Genomic DNA, 22511 nt, shown 5'->3' with positions numbered 1-22511 from the left:
GATAGGTTTAACATGTGTTCATCTGCATCTGCACAGAGGGCACAGAGTTAGCGATTTAGGTCTCTTTTAGAGTTTTCCTAAGAGTGTGTAAATGCACATGATCAATGCTAGGGCCCACCCAGGAAGTGACTCCACCCTGTAGCGATATACAGAATTCCCCCTTGCTTGAAGGGGAGAGACAGAGCTGCTGGCGAACAGCTTCACAGCCACGGCCCATAGCCTCTCCATCTGCCCCTCTCAAAAGACTCCATTGTTCCCAACAGTCTGGGGCGAGAGAGTGAGCTAAAGAGAGTTATGAAGCTCGCTGGTGGAGCAGAGGCTGGGGAGGTGGGCATTGGGCCGCTGCCTAAAACCACACGGAGGAGAGGAAGCCAGACACAGAGCATCTCTGTCCGACTCACAGCCTAATGTTGGAGCCTTGCCTCAGCTTAACAGCACTGTATGAAAAAGTCCACAACATGACATAAAAAACACACTTAACTGTCAGAGGGCTCAACCGACTCAACGGTTTCGGGGCCATGTGTTCCTCCATATTTGGTGCTGTTTGTCTCCCTGCTGAAAAGAGGTTGTTTTTAAAAAAATAAAAAAATAAAAAATCAATTTGAGGCATTACTTGAATGAACCAATCGGAGTGGACTGGATGCTGCCTGCGTGGAGGCTTGTTAATGATGTGTGTAGAGTGCACTTGGGAATAGAAAATAAGTGTCATGAGATTTTAACTGTCAAGTATTTTGGCCTGACTCAAGACTGAATACAGTGCAGCCCAAGAATGTGTTGGCTTTAAGGCGTCGCCACGGTAACTACGTAATCTAATTGATAGGAAATGTCTAGGGACAATAAACAGATATTGGAAAACGCTGTTCAGGGATATTTTCGCGCATTAAAAGACAAAAGAAAGCTTTCAGTTAACAAATTTAGAGACGTATTTTGTGGAGTGTTTTCAGTTTTTTATTGAAACAGTATGAACAAAAAACACTGCAATTAAATTAAAAGGGTTCAAACAAATCAGATGGCACAAAAATTAAAGACCTAAAACTGATAATATGTGACAAAGCAGAAGGGAGGAAACAAACACGTCGTTGCAAACATTTGCAGTGTCTAAAGCCTATTCATTAAACGTTACATCACTCATTCAGTGCACATATTAAACGAGTTTGTAAAGCTAGCAGAGCGAAGCTGAGATTTCATTATTTGTACACCCATTTAGCACACTTACAATTGCAAAAATAACAAAAAAGGGCATTGCTGCCTAACACTGTGCACTAAAACTAAGTGCAACTACAATACGAAACATCAGCCTGTGCACACAATCTGGGGTTAGCTCAAATTAAAGACTGGATGGCTGTTCTGGTAATCTAACTATTAACAGAAGTACTCTGAATACATTGTTATAACAATGCTATCACTATATCTAATAACCAGTGGCTGCGTGTGAGCCTGTATAAAGCGACACACCAGAAGTCATGAAAGCTGTTTGTTTGTTTTGTTTTTTTTTGGAATGGGTGGCAGTTAAAAAGTACAGTCATTTCACATTAATAATGCACTTCAAAAGTTAAAATCCTCCTAACTACCTAGAGAATACCAGAGACAGTGGCACAAACCCTTCTGCTAAATTTCACAGATATGTATTAGGTTTTTATATGTCAGTGTTAAAGTGGGCAGAATGTCACGTTAGTCTTGCAAATGAGGGTGCCTTTTTTCTTTTCTGTTAGCTCCGCGCTAGCCCTCAGAGCTCTATGAGTGCTATGTCAAAACAACTTCTTCACACGGTGCTTCATATAGTTTGACCAACATATCAGGGATTCGGGTCGATGTGAGGAAATGTTTTAACCAGTGCTCAGGGGTGAGTCCGCTAGCCACGACAACAATAGCCTGTATGTACTGTGTATTCCATAATATCAAATGCTAGCCTATGCAACTGCAACAAATGAGAAAGTCGTTAGCTGTATACTATGTAGTCCCCTTGCATTGTATATACATCCTGTGGAATTTGTAACAGTCTCTCCTGCTTTCTCTTCCGCTCCCGCTTTCTTCGTGTGTCTAATTTCCTTTAGTTTTGTCAGTATTTTCCATTTTAAGTCCTCCCAAACTCTTTTTTTTTTACCCCTACATGTCAGATAATCCCCAACCCTTCTTTCTCTCTCTCTCTTTATTTAACAAAATGCATTTGAAAAGGCCTGAAATTCTTTGTGACATCCTTTTGTCACCTTGTTTTGTTCTCTCAGAGGAAGTAAGGGAGGACGGAGCCCTTTTATATCAGCGCCACCTGGGGGTGAGGGAGGTAGCGGGGGAGGTGAGGATGTTTGCTCATATACCCCTCTTGTCTCACATACACAAACACACACAACCCTCCCTCCCCCTCTTTTTTTTTTGGCAACAGTCCAGAGTCCTGGTTAGAATAGTTTAGTTCTGGTATCGTGCTTGATTTAATGATCGGAAATGACGTCACAGCTCAGTAGTTCAAAATTTCCAGAACTTTGGGCGCTCCTGCTGCTTGGCCGACTTCTTCCTCAAGGGCTGTGGGATGATGAAAAAAGAGAGAGAGAGAGAGTGAGCGAGTGGTTGAAAAAGAGGATTATTGTATTATTACGTTTTTAACGTTAAGTAACCTGCGCACTTGTTATGTTTAATGTAATTTCATGGTGTAATAGTAACGACGGTGAGGACACATGGACAACAAAATGGCTAGTTTGTAGATTTAGGATTAAAGTTGTAGTTAAATATACAAAAACAACAAAAAAAAACAACTTAAGGTTTACGTAAATGTTGACACGATTAGTTTCTGGACTACGTTTGCTCGTTTTAGAGTGTATTTTAAGTCAACGAAGTCCTTAAGACGACATACTGTGAAATAAACAGGAAATAATGAAAACGGACCACATAAAGACTGATAATTAGAAAAACAAATAGAAGCTGCCCCACTTCTGACAAACACAAGCCCTCTGTTTCTCGGGATAAAATCTGTTGATATAAAACTAGTCTGCTTTATGACCATTACCCACATAGACAGACACTGAGTCAATAAACAAGCTCATTTCAAGGCAAAATAGAGCCACTTGTTACCATGAATGCCCAATTTTTCCTCCGAGGACCATGGAGCTGAGTGTCAGTAAAAGCAGCAACAAGCATTAAACTTTGTCAGGGTTTTTTTTTTTTTTTTTCCAGGTTGGGGGGGGGCATCTTGTTTATGTCTTGTACGAATTAGGATCACGATGGGGAAGGGGTTAAAATGATTAGCTGAAAGAATCAAATAGAGACATTTACAGAAACCATAACGCTGTCTTTTTTTGCAGGTTTTTTGTTCTTGGCAGACCTGTGACACAAGAAACATTCATCATTAACAAGACATGCAGCTCATGACAGTACTCTCAGAGGGGAGGGTGTGGTCCGTGGGAATACTGTCATTTGGATGAGACCTCTTTTACTCTCATAAGGTCAACTTCTAAATACATTTAACAGCAGAGACCAGTTATGTCGAAATGCTACGTAGTTTGTGTTGGACATGCGAGGTCATCTTCTTAACTCTCACTTCAAGAGCCATTACATAACTGCCTTTTATTTCATCAAAGCATGTGTCAGTGATGACTAAAAGCTCATGCTGTTTCACCCCATATTTAGACAAAGCCAGAAGTGATGATTCACTGCACAACATTAATATAAATGTCTGCATTCGTAGAGGTACTTACGAGTATTTGCCCATCCTCCTCACCACAGCAATCACCACGGCGATGACGATGACCACTGCCAACAGGGCACCAATCACAATGCCGACTATCTGGCCATAACTCAGGTCGCCTGTGGGACAGAAAGAAAAGAAGTAATTCATTTTTCGGACTTCAGTTAGATTTTGATGTCACTATTTCTTGTGTTTAAGTAGACTAGTCAAAGAGCATTAAGTTTCAAGGGTAATTTTAACACAAAGAGAATGTGCATGTGACTTTCAAACCCTTTACGGTGCCAAACTGACACACTTTCACATTAGGAGTATGAGTATCTGATCAAAACTAACCACATTTACACTACCCCTGCCACCGTCACACACCTGGCGTATCATCAGTGAGCAACACATCTTCTGACTTTTCCGTCACCTCTGCTACGACCTCAGCCTCTCCTGCCATAGTGGGGGCTGCGGTCTCCACAATAGGAGGGTCAGTGATAAGGGGTTCGGGTGCTTCATTAGTAGCAGCGGCGGGAGTAGGGGCTACTGTCTCAACGATTGCCTCTTCAGTATTGACTGTAACTGCAGGTGGCGCCGCTTCTGTGACAACTTCTGTTGCAACCTCTTCAGGGGCCGCTGCGGGTTCTGTTGCAGGAGGACCCGTGACAATAGAAAGGTCCGCATCTAGAGTGCCTTGAGTGGCTGGAGCGTCAGGAGTGTCAGGAGCGGCTGTAGCATCAGCACTGATGTCTGTTTCTGTTGCAGTGACCATATCAGAAACCTCTGTAGGAAGTGCTGTGGGGCCTGGGGAGAGCAATTAGAGGACAAAAATGAGTTCACATGCAGGTATAAATCTAGGAATATCACCTGTAGCTGTTGCTGTGGAGCTGTTGAAAATGTACATATGTATGTTGTTTTTGTCACAGGTGATGCTGCATCATATATAACTATAAGTTGAATATGGTTGTAACTTTTTTTGTGCATACAGATGTCATAATATCACATTTATTGACATAGCATTGTTTTGATATAGATATATTTAAAGTCTTTACTGAAGCTACCCTGAGCAAAAAGTCTAATTAATATTTATCCCATCGAGTGAAATGTTTTTTTTTTTTATTGACTTCAATGTATAAAATGTTTTTTAAAGTCTGTGTAAAGTAAGAATAAATGTGTTCTAAGTTTGTCAGACCAAAGAAGAAAGTGTCATTAACCACCCAGCCAAATTTGAATGATTAAAAATATCGACAAGTTCATGAAATTAGGTGTCAAAATCGGGTAAAATGAGCAGTATTATCAGCTTCAGGACTGTGGGGGCGTGTCCGCTGAATGCAATGAAACCACGACCACTTGTGGGAGCGGTCAAGCAGCAATTTTGAAGTGACTGAAACATGTGTCAGATGAGTTCAGAAACTGACATGACTAACTTTGAAACACTGAGCGAGTGGAATTAATCTCTATCTCTCTGCTAGCGGTGCAGGAGTATGCTCAGGGTGGCCTCAGTGTGTCATCGAGCCACCCTTTAGGACCGCCCAGAAATTCCTGGACTGAAAACTGGTAAAAAAAACTTTTTTAACCTCCAACTCCACATTTCAGTAATATATCATTCAAAGTCTTTTCATGTGTTTTCAGCAACAATTTTCCAACATATTAATGTATTTTTTTAAAGAAATTAACTTGCAATTAACTTAGAGAAGACAATTATAACTTGATATGTGAACTTCATAACAACATGACTATATAAAAGGGACAATAGAATACAATACTGAATGATTGCCCAGTCCTACTATAGCATTTGCTATAGTGACCCACTACAGTGTGCTATATTGTTTTGCCTGATGGCAAATTGACACAGAGAAGACCCAGAGTCTGTCTGGATGGATACAAAAACAGGTCAAAATGTACAAGGTAGATATTTAGATTTCTCCCTGACATAATATGACGACAGGACCTTTCCTCTCTCTCATCATACCCCATCACCAGCACATAGCTACCGTGCCAGCATGACCACCACACCCCATGACCTAATAAAATGCACATCCTCCCCTCCATCCTGTCTTTAAGGCTCTGTGTTAGCATGCTGGCATGCCACATCCTCTGCCTCATTTCCTGTGAAGGGAGCTTCTTTTGCAGCAGCTGACGTGTGAGGGGAGTGCAGGAAGGCTTGTTAACCCTCAGCCTCCTAACATGTGTAGTCACTGAAGGGTGGGGTGTATGGACAACGCCTAATCATGTGAAGAGACACCACAGCTGGACGACCTCCATGTTTTTTTTTTAAGAGAATCTCAGAGAGATTAATTAAATATCCTAAGGCAGATTTGATGAAATGGTAGAAAACCTTGACCTTAAAGTTTTTATGATGAATATTCAAAATCAGGTTTTGTCAGACCCTTTGTGCTTGCAGTAAAATGGAGGCTCCCATTTTCTATTTAGTAGCTGTATAAAGACATGTATTTACCCTACTGTCTTTCATCAAGGTCTGGACTATGAAGCGGCCTTGGTTCAACCTAATCATTTCCCTCCAATAACCCAAACTCCATCTCCCCACGCTCAACATCCTCCCAGCCACAACTGAAAGCTTAGCCTGGACAGCACTGCTTCAAAATTAAGGAGGTAGATTTCAGTGTGGCACTAAAATTACGGTCTACAGTTAACTTTCCACTGACAAGATGTTGGACTGAAATCACTTCTTCTCTTTTGGAAAAAAAAAATCCCCTTTAAATCTGCTTCTCCCTCAAAATGTTCTTACTCTAGAGACCAGAAACAAGCGTCTATGTGAGTTTTCTAAACTTAGCGTCTGACATCATGCTCTCTCCATCTCCTCTTTTTCCAATTGTTCTAAATAGTTGAAATAATAGAGAATACTTTACAAGGGTAAAAATAACACTGACTGACTGGACGCTAACAACCGGTGCAGTTATTCCTGGTCCTGTGTTGGCTAGTGTGTTCATTAGCAACAGGAGGGATAAATATAACAAAACATTTGTTCCCACTGAGTACTAAAGGGGGGTTTTCAAACGGCGACTCAGACTTTTGTTTGTTTGGAAGGTCTGTAAGCGATGATAAAATGGTCTGTGCTTCACAGAGTATGGCCGAACGCTATGTGTAATCGCCCCCTCAACCTCCTCTAACAATTGTTTCATTATGTGTATAGTTCCCACAATTATCTCTGAGTAGTATTTCCTCCCCACTGGGCTGACTGTCCTAAATACAGCTCTATTAGTGAGCAACACTGATGTAGTTTACATCCTTGCCTTTCCTTTTAATATGCTTCTCGTTTGTCTTTCTCTCCCTGAACCCTGACAATCCCTAAGGATAGGTTTGTTGCTGCTGAAACCTTTGAGAAGGCTGAATCCCTGGAGAGAAAAAGAAAGAAAGAAAAGGAGTGCAGAAGGGAATGCAAAAGGGTGGAGGAATAGCCGGTGAGCAGTACCGTGTCCCCTTCTATGGGGTGAACAAGGTCTGTGCTTCTGGTTTGCTTCTTTGGTTTAGCAAGAAGTACTGCCTGTGTGTGTTTTCGTTCATATGTAAGTCAATCCTCAGGGGTGTCAGAGCACAGGGGTGAGATCCAGAACATGACCCCAGAAGCTGGTAAGTATTTCTACCAACATGGGTGTTTGAGGGATCAACACATGACACTCATGCTTCTCATGATGACCAGACACATTAAAACGTCAGGGCTTAAGGGCCATTGCGAGGAAACTCTGCTCCACGCAGCCCTCAGCAAGTTAAACCAGAGAGTTGGAAGCAGTTCCAGTTTCTTTTTCAGAGAAACATTTACGTAACTGTGGCGTTGTCTTTATTATTCCAAAATTTTCAGTGGTGCACCCAGGTTGTTTTACCCACAATCACGTCATCTTGACCACACATGCTCTCTCACATCCATTTCCATGTGAAGCATGAGATGGCCTGAAATCATCCTGCCAGTTAGTCAGTGTATTCATACTGCATGTGTATGTGTGTGTGTGTGTATATAAACTTATGGCTGAGAATTTAAAGGATGAAAACATGTTTTCTCACTCATTATGTAAAAGTTAAAGACAAGGACAAAAGTGTGTGGACAACCAGGATGCAGACAGTAATTTCAATAATGACAGACTTTTAACTGTGACTCTCAATGATACCAAATTTAAAATTTCCCCCTAAATAATGTTTGATGATGGGATGTAGATACACTGGGAGGGAGAGGGAAGTGTGTAAAAGGCAGGGAGGAGAAAACATTTCAAACTAAGAGAGGTGGTGAAGCAATACAGCAAAAAGCTGAGAGAGAGAGAGAGAGAGAGAGAGGCACCCATATGGGGCTTCACTCCTGCCTGGCATAAATAAAACCTCCAGAGAGAGTGAAAGAGTGAGGGAGGGATACAACGATATACAGTGTGAGACAGAAAAGGAGGGAGTAGCAGCTTCCATCCATTATGATCACAATCAGCTGTCACTGAGGCCCCCCGTTTGTGTGTGCGCGAGAGAGTTACTAATTCACAGTCCTGTGTAGGAGGGGAAACGGGCCATGCAGACGGTGTGAGGGAGTGTGAGAGTGTCCACCTTCGGAGCCCAGGAATGTTTTTTCGGCGCTGGAGGAGGGAAATATGAGAAAGATAGGCGCCTTGTCCATCTTTACTGATGATGTGTTACCTCCCTTACTCCCTTGCTGAACTAGTAAGAGTCAGCTGTTGAGATACTGGGGCGTGCCATGCACTGTACACTGGAGAGTTTAAGCAGGAGACAGGCTGGAGTGGAATATTCTCAGCCGGTCTTATCACAGATGCAACACAATGAGCATCCACACTCGCACAGGGACTCATTTTTCCCCCTCCTGGTTTAACTTAGATAGGAGGACACGCAGCAGGTTCCATCTGGACTCTATCGCCTGGGGCAGAAACTGGTCCAGACCTAGTTCAAGTGTGCCTTTAATCTTAGGCTTAACAGGTCTGATTAAATTCCTAAAATGTAATGAATCAGGGCAGAGATGACACGAAACCACTGTAGGTATGAGGTATGAGATCAGGCTGTGGCATCACGATTTTCTTTCAAACAAACACTTCAGATAAAAGCAACACTCCAGTCCAACAGTTTTATCAAGCGATGTCTTAATGTATTTCTAATCATATAGCTTTAAACTTTCGAATCCGACATCATAAAACACCCTCCCAGTTGTCCAAGTGTTCCTTAGTCAGCAGCTCTATTTTTTTTTCTAACTTTCTCTTGCACCATGTCTCACCCTTAGGCACACATAGGTGCTAGTGATATGAGACATTTGTGTCAGTACTCACAGAGGAGACACACACACACACACACACACACACACAAAAAAAACTCCACCGGGAGATTTGGGTCGTACCCTGAAGCCCTGCTTCAGTCCTGAGTCGTTAGGGCTTGGCCCCGGCCAAAAATGGCCTCACACTCCTTTCCATAAACAGATGTTTCTTTCTCCTTGCGGAAAATTTTGAAAGCATGACTGTGCGTTTTTCTTCTCAAAACGATTCTCAGTTGACGTGAGAAGTGCTCCAACGTCACAACGTCTTTACCGGCATGCATCTCATATTTGGAGTATGAGCGCAACATTTGAGTCATAGAAGCGGGCACGGACAAAGGGCATTGACCTCTCCCTTCAGCAGCCAGATGTGACGGGGATGTTATAGGCCCAGAGAAGCAGACAAAACTCATTAAGAAGGAGACCGGAGGAGGTGGGGGTGGCGGTGTGGGGGAGGAGGTGGAGGGTTTTTACAGGATACATGGGGTTTGCTAGTTAAGTGAGAAGGCATGAGGGAGTTAAAAGACCCTATTTGTGAAGCATAGACGTGGAATGAGCTATTTTCTTTGTTTCCCCCTTTTTTTTGGAAAGCTGTGACGGCTGAGTGAAGAAACATGCTGAAAGTTTAAGGACTTTCTTTTTCAGAGTAAACCTCCATGGAAATGAAGCAGGCACGTCGTCTCCGACCGGTAAAGGTTGTCGTTTAAAAATAGACCCAGCCCCTCTCTGTTCGCCCCTTGGTCTACACCAACCCTGTCCCCTGGGGTCCAGCTTCATCAAGCTGCAACAGAGGATAGGGGTAGAGAGTTGGAGAAAGGCAGAGGACTGTTAAGAGATAGGGGAGAGAAGTGGGACGGGGGTTCAAGTGGTAAAGTTTGATATCCCACCAAAGATGGGTAAATGCCAAGGGGCGGCGCACCGCATGGTCTAACAACATGTGGGTAAAGGAGGGTGGGGCACGTCTTTAAGCTCATCATGTACCGGGTGTTCTCTCTCTTCCCATCCCTTGCTCCTCACTCATCCATATGACCCTCTTAAATATAGAGCCTCTCTCTAATAATACTCACACGCAAACCAGCCCTGCCCTGCTCTACAGTTCCCTCAGCCACACCTCCTGTGCCCGCCTATTTCCTCTGGGCAAAGGAAGCAGAATGAAAGAAAGGAAGAAAGGAAAAATATACATACATAACGTACAAGGAGAAAAGGGAGGCAGGAGAAAGCAGAGATGCAAAGAGAAAATCAGAGGAAAGCGGGGAAGGTAGTTGCAGTGAGAGGGAAATTAGAGAATCGGGGGTAAAGTGAGAGGAGACAGTGGATAAGCTTTCAGATAAATCTGTACGGTGTGTGTTACAGTTTACAGCCCTCTCCCCTCCCTCCCTCCATCCCTCTCTGTGTATGAGCACTGTTTTGGGAGCCATCCAAAGGATATTCCTTTCTTCTCTTTGCCAGTGCCAAGAATTTACAGACACGAGGCAGCAGAGCCGCTGCTATTACATCACATCTCTCCCTCGTGTCTGCAAATCAAACTTTTCCTCCTGTCCACAGCTCAGGAGTAGTGTGAAAATGAGATAACGAGCCAGATGTAAGTTAATCTGTGTAAATAAACACAGCCTGTTCTTTTGAGTTGCCCCCTCTTTGTTAAATTAACACCTTCAACCTTCAGGTTTTGCTTGTCCATCAGGGTGATAAGGTTGAACATGTGGCTGGAAGTTGTCAGGATTTATTTTTGTGATGATTCATCAATAAAAACATTAAAAATGTTTTTTCAGTTATTTGACCAACAAGAATTTATTTCATTACTTAGTGGATATCAAAGCAAAACCTGAGTTTATTCTACCTTCTGAGAGCAGCCTCCAGAGAGTTACTGTTCCATCAACAGGGATTAAAAACAGACAAAGAGTGGTGTGGTGTAGGCACATGGAAGCAGAAAGAGTGAGGGGACACAGTGTGCTAACAGCAGGACGGTGATAGCAGAGAGTTCACTTACTTGCATGTGTGAAGGCGCAGAAAGGGCCAACCAGGGCCAACAGGAGCAGCAGCTGAACATTCATCGTGGTGAAAATGTCTCTCCGTCAGTCACAACCTTTAGGGGCTCCCTCAGGGCAAAGAACACGACACCAGAGCCCTCGCACACGCGCCAGACACACACCAACCGGCCACTCCAGAGGAGAAGGGTTAAGGCCCCCTCCCAAAAAAATAAAAATAAATAAATAGAAGAAGTCAAGAATGAAAATAAAGACTTCGGGAGAAGTTTGGGAAAAGTATAGCAGCCAGAGATTCTTTTAACTTGGTAAATGTGGACAGGAGCACTGGTCAGTCTCACAGCTGGAGGAGGGAGTGAAAGAGTGGTGGAGAGATGTAAAGAGGACAAGAGTGAAGAGAGGAGCTCTGGCCACTTTGAGGAAGTGGAGGGAGAGAGGGACTGGCACACACAGCAGGAGAGAGAAAGGAGAGTGTGTGAGTGACTGAGCTGGGAGTGGAGGAGGGGTGCTGGTACTGGTGGTGGGCTGGGCGGGTTGAGGATCAAGGGGCAGGTTGAGTTGGGAGGAGGGCGTCTGGATTGGGGCAAGGTGGTTTCAGCCCTCGTGGTCCAGCCCCATGTAGGACGCACTCTACTCTTGGTGCGCAGTCAGCCCTCCTTTTTTCAAAGCCTGCAATATCAGCAACACACACACACACACACACACTTGGAAATAGAGATACATAAATACTATTGACTTATAAGCCAGAATACAAAAGAAATACAATATAAGTGGCCAGGTTATGCAATTAGAAAGCTAAAGCAACAAGCGTTTTAAACACTGAATGAATGAATGGAGTGAGAAGTAAACAGAGCATGAGCTGTCTCAAATAATACTTAATCACAGAGTTAAGAGTGCAGAGCGCGTCTGTAACACAGCACAGGTTCACTACACGTTATCCATCCCGAAATTTAAGCAAACATTAAATGACACAAACGTCCACAGCGCATCCGCATTGATCCGTTAAATCATTCAATTGTGGCAGCGTACATCTGTAGCTGACAGACAGTGACAAGAAAGAGGTTCTTTTAAAAACAGGTTTTCCTAATGAAAAGGAGCTGTAAATACAGTTAGAACATTGTGTGACTTTCACACAAGCAAGCATGGGTGGTCTGCTGAGTTTACGTGCAACAAACTGTTGCTTGGCACTAGGCTGACACCTGTTGGACAACAAGCAACGAGGGTCAAAACAGCCCAAGGCCAAGGAGAAAAAACGTATCCAATAACCAATAATTAAGTATCTCTCTGTTGTTGTAGTTTTGTCATGCACAAGTGTTGATGAAATAACGACAGCAGATGCGAGGTTAGCGCAGTAAAAATGATCAATGACATTTTAATAAACACTGAAACAGATCTTAACTGTTGAACCGCCATACACAGATTATTTATGACACACAAAACGCCAAATGCCAATTCTTTTTTTATCACTTATTTACAATATACTGAAGGTATGTACACACGGTGTCTCCTGAAGGACAAATAACAAAATACTTTCTCTCCATTTCATTTTTCTTTCTTTCTTTTTTTTTTATCAGTCTGTGTTTTTCATGGGCAAACATAGGAGTAACATACTTATTTACAAGGACTACAACACACAAAGACAAGATATATATGCTGGTCACTGTAATACAGCATTTAATGGCAATAATAAAGAGTATTTTTCTTTTCTTTTCTTTTTTTTTAACATGAGACCTTGTATTGACCATTCGAACAATCACTGAGATCTTCCAAACCAAAAAGAGCACTTTAAGGTCCCATATTTTACTGTGTACCCACTTAATACAAACAAATTACTAGTTTCTTATGTGTATTTTTTGAGCTGTACGCTAAAGGAAATCAGAGAGGACTATACACACTATACACACAGACAAAATTAAACATCACAGTAAAAAAAAAGTTGAGCATTTAAAACTTTTGTTTAGTCTTTGTTGATCTTTTTTTTTTCTTTTGAAATAAACAACTAAAATGTTCACCGTTTTCTTTTATTTCTCATTCACTAAGATGCTATCAAGTTTGGTGTTGTGCAAAAACTGCTCGTCGTCTCCTAAATGAGGCTTCTTAAAATAACGTCCGACCTTCACTGCCTGGTCATAATTGATATGCACTTTCCCCAAATTATAAAACCTTGAAAAACTGAATTATATCTCAGAAAACTATGTATTACTGTTGACAAAGTCCACGTCTAGCCAGCGTCTCATTTTCTTTTTCATTAGTGGCTGCTTTTTGAGCTACTGAAAAGCTTATTCCACAGTATTTTTGTATCAGATAGCTTATAAGCTGAACAAAAGAAGATAAACTTTTTGACCAGTTGCCAGGAGGCTCACTGTTCGCCAACAGGAAGTAAACACACACAGCACCGTACGACACGCAAGTAACCTCTACATACAGACATGTAAATGGCTTTGTGTTGGTCTGATATGGTACATGAATGTAACACCCTGAGAACATGGCACTATGCACTGTTCCACACACACGATAATGACATTTAAAATGATGTAACAGAACAAAGATAAACAAAAACAAACACATTATGGTGCATAGAACTTTTTTTAGGCAAAGGAAGCTATGTGGTGCCTGTTTGAACCAGTAGGTGGTGCTCCACTCAACCATTACTGATTGAAGTTGATCAGGTACACCCATCTTTATTTTCTCAGTGTAGTTGTATCAGACCACACAGACGCCCAGTACTAAAGCGAACAAAGATGATGAAATGGTTACTCCTGCTTAATGTGTGTGTGTAAGATGGGTTGAATTATTTATTTTTTTTGCACAGAGTTTGGTGAAAACCAGGTTTCTATCCATTTCAGGCACGAGTGCTGAAACTGTGTAGACACGGAACACAAGTTGAAGCAGAAAACACAAAAGATTTAAACAATTCACAGACGATTTGACAACACTTTGGCGACTTGTAACCCTGTTGGCACTGGGGGAAAGGGGGGACAAAACATAAAACAATTCAGTAAGCTTCAGACGTCCTTTTTGCTTTGGATGATGTATGTTCACATCTTGGCTTGGTCCAATCCCGAATAAGTCTTTTTTTTTTTTTTCAATGATTGTCTTTAGAGCCACCATCCACTTGGTTCAGAAAAAAAGGCCAGCGAGATCAAAAAAATGAAATCCATTTTTGTTTTCTGTTGGATTGTCTTCTGTTTTTTCACCCAGGTGAAAAGGAGCAGGTCGGCCAGTCAATACCTCACCTGCCATCACATGTCTCTCTCTTTCCCATTTCCAGTCTGTCTCTCTCTCTCTCTCTCTCTCTCTCTCTTCATCCCTCTGATCCACCAGCGGCTCAGTTTAGACGATGGAATCCCAGTCAAAGTCGTCCTGGATGTCGTCTGCAGTGAGCATGCGTCTCACCTGGAAGTGTCCCAGAGGCAGCCTGTGTTGTTGCTGCTGCTGGCTCAGCTGGCTGAGATGGCCTGAAACATGGAAGGACAGCAAAAGCTTGAATACTCAACTCACTTTTTTATGTATTTGTCAGTAGGATGAAGAAGAATCAGCAGAAAATCCACCATGTCTTACATTTTTATCCACCTGGACTGGCTAATACTTATTATTTATCACCTGAGCATGTTTAACACTAAGATTTTGACACAAAATAAACAAAGGGGGTGAACACGTATAAACCAGTGCTGTTGTATCGTTACGAAGCTTAGTAAATATTATCTTTTAGACTGTGACAAAGGTGTTATACATTAGTGTGTGCATAATTAAATGTTGTATCTTTATCCTTAGACGCATACTCTGCATTTAATTGATTAAATTAATGACTTTAATTTATATAACCAAAGTCATTAAATATGCAGTATATTTATAGTCTGTTCTAAGTATTCATAATGAATTTATAGTTCTTATCACTGCTTTTTGTTTAAGACTACTTACTGGCAAAACACTGGAGACATTCAGATCCATACGAACATACACTTGCATGGATGTAACACACATATATACACTTCATTTCTACCGGCTCCTCCTGACCTGTTAAGAGAGCGATGGAGGAGTCACCTGTCATGGAGGGGGCCGTGTTGCTCATGGGAGGCATGTGGGGGTATCCTGGTGGGCCCATCAGAGAGGAAATGCTCTGTCTCGAGTCTATGTACATGTTCCCTGTGGGAGAACAGACAAAAGGGCAATGACTAACCGTCAGATTAGTATCCCGACTTTCACACATGCATCACTGTCCTCGCAGAACACTCGCTGCCGCCGTGTGCGCACACACGTTTACTGCTATCTTATGCTAATCTTGAGAAATCCTACAGAATGTGCTGTCTCTCGGTGGATTTGCCAATGGTGAAATATTCCCTCGTCTTCATACCTCCAGTTGTCCGTGAAGCTGACAACATCCATAATTCCTTTGTAAATCTATAATGGGCAAATGATGGCACAGTGGGAAGCAGTGAGTGCAGAAATGTTGCTGAACAAGTATTTGAATCTTGGGAGATATTCTACTTTTCTTTCACTAAATTTTAGCGGGGAAATATTCTGTTTTTATTGTATTTTATTTTACTCAAACACATTATTATTTGACAGCTGGAGTAAGTAAGTGAGAGCTTTTTATTGAAAGAAAATCAGAATTAAAGAAACCTTAAATCGACTATCTAATCGATTTACCTTTGATAGTAAAACTGAAATGCTTTGCTGCATTTCTAAAAAAACATAGTCAGAAAAAAAAGCAGTAAAATATATACTAACCCGTGCTGATGTGTTGATTGTGTTGGTTGTGTTGCCCGTGCTGATTGTGCTGGCTGGCCTTTGGGTGCATCGCCCCGTGTGGCTGAGCTGGGTGCTGCGGCGCTCCTGGTGGTGTCGGGTGTTGGACCTGAGGTTGTGGGTGAGCTGCGCCCTGAGGGGGGATGACCCCTGTGGCCGTGAAGAACTGGTTAATGGAGGAACACAGGTCGGCCATCTGGGCGGCGTCCAGCGACCAGTTGTTGAGCTCAGCCTGCCGCATGCTCTCCTTTAGACCTTGCGGACAGACAGAGGAGATGAAGTTTCCACAAAAGTACAGTAGATAAAACCGTTCTACTCTACTGTATCTATATTACAGAGAATTATCAGTTTCTATAGTTTCATTTCATTTATGAGGATTCAAAATGTGTGAGGATAAAAATGAGATTTAAAACCAAGCAGCAACACTTTTGCAACACTGGTCCAATCTTATTCCATATTGAATCATATCTGGCACTGACAGTTGCATTTCCTTTATATTACACCAACGTTTCAATCTTTCCCAGTCACTGAAAACATCTTTTTAAAGTCTCTATTGGTCCATCTGCTCACAGACCCTGAACCCATAACACCTCCTCCTCTTATTTAGTTCTTCAAACACAGACACACCTATGTGTCTATTCAACAAACTCCCGTCTGATATTACCTAAAATCTAATTCATAAGGCTTTGTGTTTGGTGGCAAGAGAGACGGGAGGCTCCGTCCCTGCTCTCTGGACGTGAGCCAGAGACGCTGTAGGATGAAGTTACGGCAGTGTGAGGGAGGTCAAGCGCTGCAGGAGGAGAGGCAGTGGGGCCTGTGTGTGTTATAAGACCAGCCGTCGTCATCCATCGTGTGTGGATGTTGCGGCTTTGTGTGCTGACCGTGATAAGAGGCTGTTACTGAGCCGGGGCCTAATTGGATTATTCACATCATACAATTGGGAGAGAGGGAGTGTGTATGTGTGTGTGTGTGTGTGAGAGAGAGAGAGAAACACAGAGTGGCAACCTCTCAGATGCAGGATAATGACGTTTATTAGGCCAGTACTATTACAACACTGGGTATTATAATATTGTGCCTCAAGGGTGAGTGTATATGAAAGCGCGGAGAGGAATCATAATGGTTTAATCAAAGTAACTGATCAGCATCACAAGCATTTTATCAATTCTCACTGTGTAGAAAGTGGCTGTGTTAGACAGCTTTATCAAAGTTCATTTCAGATGCCGTTCACACTGATGACTCTTAGCGATGTGCGTGTACAGTACGTGTGTTACCTTGAAATGGGGAGAGGTCTACGTCAGCCCAGTTGTAGCTGGTAGCAATGCGGCAGCTCTCCTTCAGCCAGTCCAGGTTGGGATACCAGTCTGATGACATGCCTGTGAGGAAGCACACACAGAAATACAGTACACCTTTAAAAAGAAATGCTGTCAAATGGTTGGATATAGAAAAAAAAATCAGTTATTTTGTTCTGTTCAGTCATTTGGTTAATAAAATGTCAGAAATTGTGGATAATGCCAAATGCGCATCATAATTTCCCAGAGCCCAAGGTGACATCTTCAAATTGTTTGTTTTGTCTAACTCACAGTACAAAATACAGATGATATTATACAACTAAAAAGCAAATTCTCACGTTTGAGATGAAACAGAACTAGGAAATATTTTGCTGACTTAAATAATTAATTAATTATCGGAGTTATTAACTAATTTCTTCAACTCTGAAATGGATACTAGTCTGATCAGTGGGATGGTGTTAAATGATCTGAAACAGGTGAACTGATGTAGATAAGACAAAGTGAAATTTGCCTCTGCAGTCAACCACAAGGTGGTGTGACTTCACACGGAAATAAATCCAGCCACAGCTCTGCTTTTCAAAAAAATAAAAAATAAATAAACCCAAAACAAAAATAGGAGATGCTTTCCACTGCCTTCACCGCCACAAACTAAACAACAATACATTCTGAGGCCGTGGATCAAAGACAGAGGGATTGCTTTCATTCATCCTCAGCTTGGTTGAGGGGAATACTAACCTAGATAAATAATGTCTGAATAGTCCCTCTTTTGGCCTGAGAGCTGTGTTGCAGAGACACAAAGGGAGAAAAAAACAACAACAACAAAAAAAGAGAGAGAGAGAGAGAGACTGGGAATATGAGGAGGAAAAGCCTCGGTGAAGCTTTGGAGATGTCTGTCTGTATCAGCCCAGCCTCATAATCTCAACTGCTCTGGGACCTTACAGAGGCAAGGAGTACAATATAAACGCAATGAGTCTATGCAGACACAAGCCTGTTCTGGTGTGTTAGGTGAATTGCATTTACACCAATGTGGCGTTGGGAGTTAGGAGAGGTAGAATCTTTGTTTGGTGCTGTACAGCATCAATATATATGAAACAGGAAACTATAATGTACACTGTGTGGGCTCCTTTCACAAGAATTAGTTACAAGGTGTAGCAGAGTACAGAAATATTATATTGGGAATCCTGGCTTCTAAAGTAAAAGCCCTGTTCGTTTGTTGTCATTCTTTCTTTTAAATAATGTGAGCTGAACATGTCAAATTTCTGGTTCACTGATTAAAAAGTATGTGACTGTGTGACGAAAAAAGTCAAGTACAACTATCAGGGAGGACTGTGGTTAATACTTTTCAGGTACCTGCACTGCTCCTGGCAAGTTGAGGAGATTTAATTTAAAGACACCCCGTTAATACATTTGGCAGTTTGAATCCATTCACTTGCAGATTCTGGATCAATTCAGCAACTATGAAATATTCTGAATGTGCTGCTGAATCGCTGTGGTGGAGGCTTCTCCTAATGCTGCATTCACACCACGGCACCAGAGTGGGAGAACAGGGAAACATCTTGTTATGATTTAGGAGCATTAACCCACTCAGGGTTCCCACACCTTTTAAGAAATCATTTTCCAGGACCTTTCCAGGATATTTTCTTGATAATAGACGACAGGACTTGCTCATAAATTGTCATATAACGGTAGGCTGAGTACTGACATATTTAAACCCAGATAGATTTTAACTGCCGACTCTGTTCTCACCTGTTGTGGGGCAAGTCTGTCCAGTGTGACTCTGGTGGGAGAGAGACGGGTGCTGCTGGGAATGAGAAGGGTGTTGTTGATGCTGAGCATGCTGACCGTGTGCCTGATGCTGGCTGTGGGTGGAGTGAGGGGAGAGGTGCTGCTGAGGGTGGTGGGAGTGGTGCGATGCCTGACCGTGGTTGTGTTGGTGGTGGTGGCCGCCACCGCCGCTTCCTGCACCAGGTGAGTGCTGGTAGGAGCAGGCGGTCCGGGCCTGCTGGCTAGAATCACCAGGCATGCCCATCAAACCTGTTGCAGAGCAAAACACCGAAACACGTACAGGTGAAGACAACAGACAGGAACACGACAAAAGTGGAGAAAAAACTAAAAAGGAAATTGTTGAACTATCCGTAACAAGACAAACTGGACGTTTACTGTGAATAAAAAGGCTGCGGTTTTATTTTCGCATATTTACATGCACCAACTCGTCAGTGTCACCACAGCCAAAGTTTGTTTATGGGCTCTGTTGCTCTCAAGAAATTATTTTTGGAAAATTCAATCATAAATAAAACTTTGAAAACTAGTTTATGACCTGTGCTACAGCACCAAAGGAGCGCTAAGATTAATTTGTTTTATGGTTCAGTTCCCGGTGCTTATAAATCCCTGAGCATCAAACCATAACAGCATATTCCTTATGCTCATCGCCATCATCCAGCCTGCCAGTTACTGTCTTCTGAGCACTGAAAGGACAGTTGGATGGAGGACATTTTTATTATTTTTTTTCATTCATTCATTTTTTTTCATTATTATTATTTTAAGCTTTGTGTGAAAAAAATCTGATTCTTTCAAAATAATGAACCATGAGTAACTGAACAATGCCCAGAATAAAAGGAGAGTAAAGAGATGTTGAGGGATGTACAGGATGAAATTAACAGGGCTAATAAATTATGTAGGAATAAAGTGGACTCATGGTAGTGGCGTTTTGACCTTCAGAGTGAAAAGAATTAAGCCTATGTCCTTTATTAACCACAGAGCTGACAGAATAATTAGAAGAGCTGCACTGCGTAAATTACAATTACACCATGTGCTGAACAGACTACTAGTCTCTCCTTTTCTTTTACTTCTAGTCAAATTACCATAATTTGTGGGAATCTTCCATTGTGGTGCTGTTTCCAAAAATAAGTAACGTTATTTTGGTTATGATGAAATGTTATGATTTCAGTCCAGTGGCCCTTCTGTTGCTTGTTATGAAAATCTCTTTTTCTGACACACACATGCGCACACACACTACCTCAGATTTGAGATTTTTTTGACGGACAGACAGCAGAGGAATCTTGTCAGTGGCTGTTTTTTGAATGCACGGCTTCACCTCGAGAGCGTGTTTTATCTCCTTTACTTTTTCATCATGGATACTGACAGCTGCAGAAACTGTAAAATCGACAGCAAGCTTGTTAAATTTTCAGACGATGACGCATTGTCTTTTCTTCAGGCACAGAGTTGGACCCTGGTTGTGCTCTTCCTGCTTCTGTGTCGTAGTACAACAACATTTTTTAATGTACGTTAAATATAAGTGATTTTAGTACTTTGTTACAGCGTTCAATAACTCTATTAAGGGTGGATATGAACACCGTGGGCAAAGGAGTGCACCTCCGTCATAAATGTAATTCCTTTCCATAAGTGCATTTATTCTTAAGTTCTTTATCGTCTGTTGAGACTCTTTTAACCTTTTCTTTTATCTTCTGGTTCATTGCTTATCGCTGAAAGACAGAGAGTGGCTGAACAGTAGCCTTAAGATCTCTTCAAAGATCAGCGGAGTGAAACAGAGGGACTTGAGTTCCTTTTTGTGACCAACAAATCAGAAGGGAATCGATGAGCGTACTGTGTCTATCAAAGCACATCTTGCTGGGTCAATGTTCATTCCCGCCACCAGGGAGCTGTTACGCTTTACCTGCTTGTTAAAGTATCTTTTATTCCCACTGCTACATGTCTGATCAATGCTTTCTGAAAAAAAATGCTTTTATAGCCACTGTTTATCATTTCTGATTTAGTGAAAGTTTTAACTGTCTTGGCTGTGTTTTTCCTTCCTAATTTATTGTACAGGTTTTGTGAGAGTTGTCACCACGTCTTTAAGGGGCAAATAAAAACGATTGTGAGTTGATTCAAATCCCTTTGATTTTAATGTGACATAAAGAAAAGTACCTGGTTGTAAAATGAGTTGTAATTTATGAGGTCTGTCAGAAAATGAACTACCGGAGTCAGTTACAGTCTAGTGTAAAGTCTTGGACTGTTTGCGGTTTTTCAAGGGAGTCGATGAATTCTGCTGTCTGAGTGACTCACTGTGACTCAAACTCTAAAATACAATGACTGCTGACACTGCCTCACACTTAAGGGGCCCTTTCAAGGATTCGCTAAATCCGTTCTCTCCTTCATTTTCTTTCTAGGTCTCCGTGTCCTGTGCAATCCCCCCCCCCCCCCACACACTAGTATTCTCATTGTCTTATCTTTTCTGCATTCGCACCCCTGACCACAAATTGAAAGGGACCTTGTCAGTGGATGAATCCAAGCAACAGTTGCTTGTAGAGTTCAACAGAGCGCATCAATCTCTTTGCCTACGGAGCATATAAGCGGATGTGTACAGGGGAGAAGAATGCAGGAGAGGGAAGGTGATCGCGGGGGGGGGGGGGCCAAGAGGGAGGAGGCCTGGTGACCTGAAAGCTTCAGGAAGCAATTAGCAAGATGCTACACAAACTTTAGAACCAATCTAATTAGCTGCTATCAAAGCTGCAGAACCCTTTGCTCTGCTCGACTGCAGATGTGTTTGCAGGTTTTTTTCCCCCCCCTCCTTCTGTTGAATTCTTCCTCTTAATTGCCTTTACTCATTTGACTGAGCGAGCAGTAAAATGCAGATATGCGGAACAACAGATTGTTTTGTTTATTAAAATACAACAGAGTAGGAGTACTGTGTGGCGGAGGTTAATACTGGAATGCTTTTACTGCTATGAAAGCAATGTTAAATTATTTCCATTTCATTAGGAGCTTAAGCTTGACAGTTAATTATGCGCATGAAGCCTGACATAGGGGTTTACAAGTTGTTGTGTTTTCTATGAACACGTGTCAATTAAGATGTTGCACGGGCACACATGAACAGATATACACTAATCCGTGGAATGAGCGTCGACACCCACCTTGCTGCGAGAAGGACTGCTCAAACACGCACTTGTAAAGACTGCGGAAAGAAGCGCTGAGGTCCTCGAAGTCTGAGAAACAGAGCTGCTTGTCCCGCGATTCCGGGACGGGCAAACCGTACTGGGGATGTGGGGGAGGAGGGGGAGGCGGCGGCGGCTGCTGTTGGGCGGGCTGCTGAAGGCTCAGGGACTGAGACGAAGGTTCTGAGTGGCTACTCACCTTCAAGACAGACAGAGAGGAAGAGAAAACAGACAGACTGTGAGAGGTACAAAAAGACAAACAGGGGAAATCAATGAAGGTATTGGTTTCAGAAAAATGCATCAAAGGCTGAATTCACACTGCAGCTCAAAGTGTAAGCTGCTGTCAGACCGGCGAAAATAAAAAAAACAAACAAAAAAAAAAACAGAAAAAAATAAAATAAAATCAACACAGGGCCGTCAAGCAAAAAGTTGATGCTGGTGCAAGTTTTACCACAACAAAATGCAACACCATGCATTAAAGCACCACACTGGCAAATAGTACACATTCCTGGTGGATTATTGTTCTGTCATGACATTCAAGTCTAAGAATTTTAGTTCATGGTGGTTTTGGAGGGGCTCTGCTCGAATTTTATCTGAGCTCCCTCACAGAGCCGGACATATACATTCCCACACACATAATCTGGATTTAAA

General features: G+C 42.3%; 2 protein-coding genes across 11 annotated transcripts in view; both read right to left on the bottom strand.

The window, feature by feature from the left end:
- Positions 1–934: 934 nt before the first annotated feature.
- On the bottom strand, positions 935–11580 carry pdpn (podoplanin). 2 transcript variants are annotated; one of them, XM_019260078.2, is made up of 5 exons: positions 10897–11580; positions 4043–4462; positions 3687–3795; positions 3265–3313; positions 935–2517 (listed from the first exon to the last, which is right to left on the bottom strand). In XM_019260078.2, the coding sequence occupies exons 1-5, from the start codon at positions 10958–10960 to the stop codon at positions 2461–2463; spliced, it is 699 nt and encodes a 232-aa protein (XP_019115623.1). In that variant the 5' UTR covers positions 10961–11580; the 3' UTR covers positions 935–2460. The 2 variants fall into 2 exon arrangements, with proteins under 2 accessions (XP_019115623.1, XP_019119477.1); XM_019263932.2 differs by lacking the exon at positions 3265–3313 and having other exon boundaries at positions 10897–11561.
- A 654-nt stretch (positions 11581–12234) lies between these two features.
- Positions 12235–22511, bottom strand: part of LOC109138771 (forkhead box protein J3) — a 64401-nt gene continuing 54124 nt past the window's right edge. For 7 of the 9 annotated variants that reach the window (XM_027288889.1, XM_027288892.1, XM_027288890.1 and 4 more), the window contains 6 exons: positions 21840–22059; positions 18676–18963; positions 16912–17013; positions 15623–15895; positions 14909–15037; positions 12235–14349 (listed from right to left, as the gene is read on the bottom strand). In XM_027288889.1, the coding sequence (XP_027144690.1) occupies positions 14225–14349; positions 14909–15037; positions 15623–15895; positions 16912–17013; positions 18676–18963; positions 21840–22059 (1137 nt within the window). In that variant the 3' untranslated portion in view covers positions 12235–14224. The remainder of the gene's footprint in view (positions 14350–14908; positions 15038–15622; positions 15896–16911; positions 17014–18675; positions 18964–21839; positions 22060–22511) is intronic. The other 2 variants (XM_027288894.1, XM_027288896.1) reach the window with 1 other exon arrangement.

The sequence above is a fragment of the Larimichthys crocea genome, chromosome XV (assembly GCF_000972845.2).
Source record: "Larimichthys crocea isolate SSNF chromosome XV, L_crocea_2.0, whole genome shotgun sequence".
Taxonomy (NCBI): domain Eukaryota; kingdom Metazoa; phylum Chordata; class Actinopteri; family Sciaenidae; genus Larimichthys; species Larimichthys crocea.
The sequence above is the reverse complement of the archived record's forward strand: the minus strand, read 5'-3'. Positions and strand labels throughout refer to the sequence as shown.

Bases quoted from the DNA above. Each gene is read 5' to 3' on its own strand.
- pdpn (XM_019260078.2), bottom strand. From the start codon at position 10,960: ATGAATGTTCAGCTGCTGCTCCTGTTGGCCCTGGTTGGCCCTTTCTGC. The intron at 3,796-4,042 runs GTGTGTGACGGT...TCTGTCCCACAG, and splicing joins GCTCACTGATGATACGCCAG to GCGACCTGAGTTATGGCCAG. The intron at 3,314-3,686 runs GTAAGTACCTCT...CTTGTGTCACAG, and splicing joins AGGAGGATGGGCAAATACTC to GTCTGCCAAGAACAAAAAAC.